General features: G+C 44.8%; 1 protein-coding gene across 1 annotated transcript; it reads right to left on the bottom strand.

Annotated features, from left to right (window-relative positions):
* Positions 1–3: 3 nt before the first annotated feature.
* Positions 4–646, bottom strand: LOC107682304 (tetratricopeptide repeat protein 9A-like; the record flags this gene model as incomplete). Its single annotated transcript, XM_016478589.1, has 2 exons — positions 4–77; positions 451–646. Coding segments are annotated over 2 exons (270 nt in total), but the record flags the coding sequence as incomplete, so codon positions are not given.
* Between the last annotated feature and the right edge of the window lie 6 nt (positions 647–652).

Below are 652 nucleotides of genomic sequence, written 5' to 3'. Positions count from 1 at the left end.
GCCCTCCTTTCTCAAAACCTTCAGACAGTACTCTTTCACTCGTTCGTAATTCACTAGCTCCATCTGCAACAGACATGCTACATACAAACAGAGACAAAACAAATTGCACCAATGCAAAATTGACGATTTGAGTTTGTGATATCATGTTTTTGACATGACTTAATCATGTTTTTACAGTTTAATAATCAAATGTAGGTATATGACCTGTAATCTAGACAAACCATGACGTCATTCTGCATGCAGAATTGAAGACATTCACTCACAGATTACTTTCTTTCAAGGCATATTCAGGATTGGAAGGACAAATCTAGCAGTTTGCCACTGGAACCCAGCGCTAATTTGAATATTATGGTCTGCATTCAGTCTTAACAGGTGGAATACATAGAAAACAGACCTAAGTGCATTGAAAATCCTCTAGTCAAAGTGGTGAAACATGATGTGCGTTCCCACCTGCCAGGCTGTTGTAGCACTCTAGCTCCGCGTTCTCCACCGCGCCTTTCTGCTCGTCCGTCAAGCTGGACTTGCTGATGCTGGTCAGGACGGCAGACGGGGACTTGCTGGTGTCCGGATCCCCCAGCACGCGACATAGACCCTTCATTTCCAGCAGCGCGCGGTGGTACTTGCCGATGGCCTCGCGGTATTTTTTATCCTT

This window comes from Sinocyclocheilus anshuiensis, unplaced genomic scaffold, assembly GCF_001515605.1.
Source record: "Sinocyclocheilus anshuiensis isolate Anshui unplaced genomic scaffold, SAMN03320099.WGS_v1.1 C32039799, whole genome shotgun sequence".
NCBI lineage: Eukaryota > Metazoa > Chordata > Actinopteri > Cypriniformes > Cyprinidae > Sinocyclocheilus > Sinocyclocheilus anshuiensis.
This window is presented reverse-complemented; position numbering and strand designations above follow the sequence as displayed.